General features: G+C 23.3%; 1 protein-coding gene across 1 annotated transcript in view; it reads right to left on the bottom strand.

The window, feature by feature from the left end:
• LOC108571952 overlaps window positions 1–249 on the bottom strand; it is a 9,916-nt gene that overhangs the window by 8,850 nt on the left and 817 nt on the right. Inside the window, exon 3 of the mRNA XM_017934109.1 lies at window positions 1–249. This exon is cut by the window's left edge and continues 94 nt beyond it; it is cut by the window's right edge and continues 31 nt beyond it. Within this exon, the coding sequence (XP_017789598.1) occupies window positions 1–249 (249 nt within the window).

The raw sequence follows: 249 nt of genomic DNA, 5'->3' as shown, positions 1-249 counted from the left end.
ATGTAATAAAATAATATAATATAATAAAATACCTTGCAATGCATTTATTAGTATAGAAAAATCTTCATCTTCTGTCCAACTTGTACTTGATATAATAAAACCAGGTCTTTCAAAAGATAACTGTATTTCATTTTCAATACATTCTGTAAATATGGTTGAATTTCCTTTTGAGCCTTTCAATATGTCATATTTTTCAGTTAATTTTAATAAAAATTCATGCTTTTTAATTAGTGATATAGGTTGGAATTC

This window comes from Habropoda laboriosa, unplaced genomic scaffold, assembly GCF_001263275.1.
Source record: "Habropoda laboriosa isolate 0110345459 unplaced genomic scaffold, ASM126327v1 scaffold67, whole genome shotgun sequence".
NCBI lineage: Eukaryota > Metazoa > Arthropoda > Insecta > Hymenoptera > Apidae > Habropoda > Habropoda laboriosa.
The sequence above is the reverse complement of the archived record's forward strand: the minus strand, read 5'-3'. Positions and strand labels throughout refer to the sequence as shown.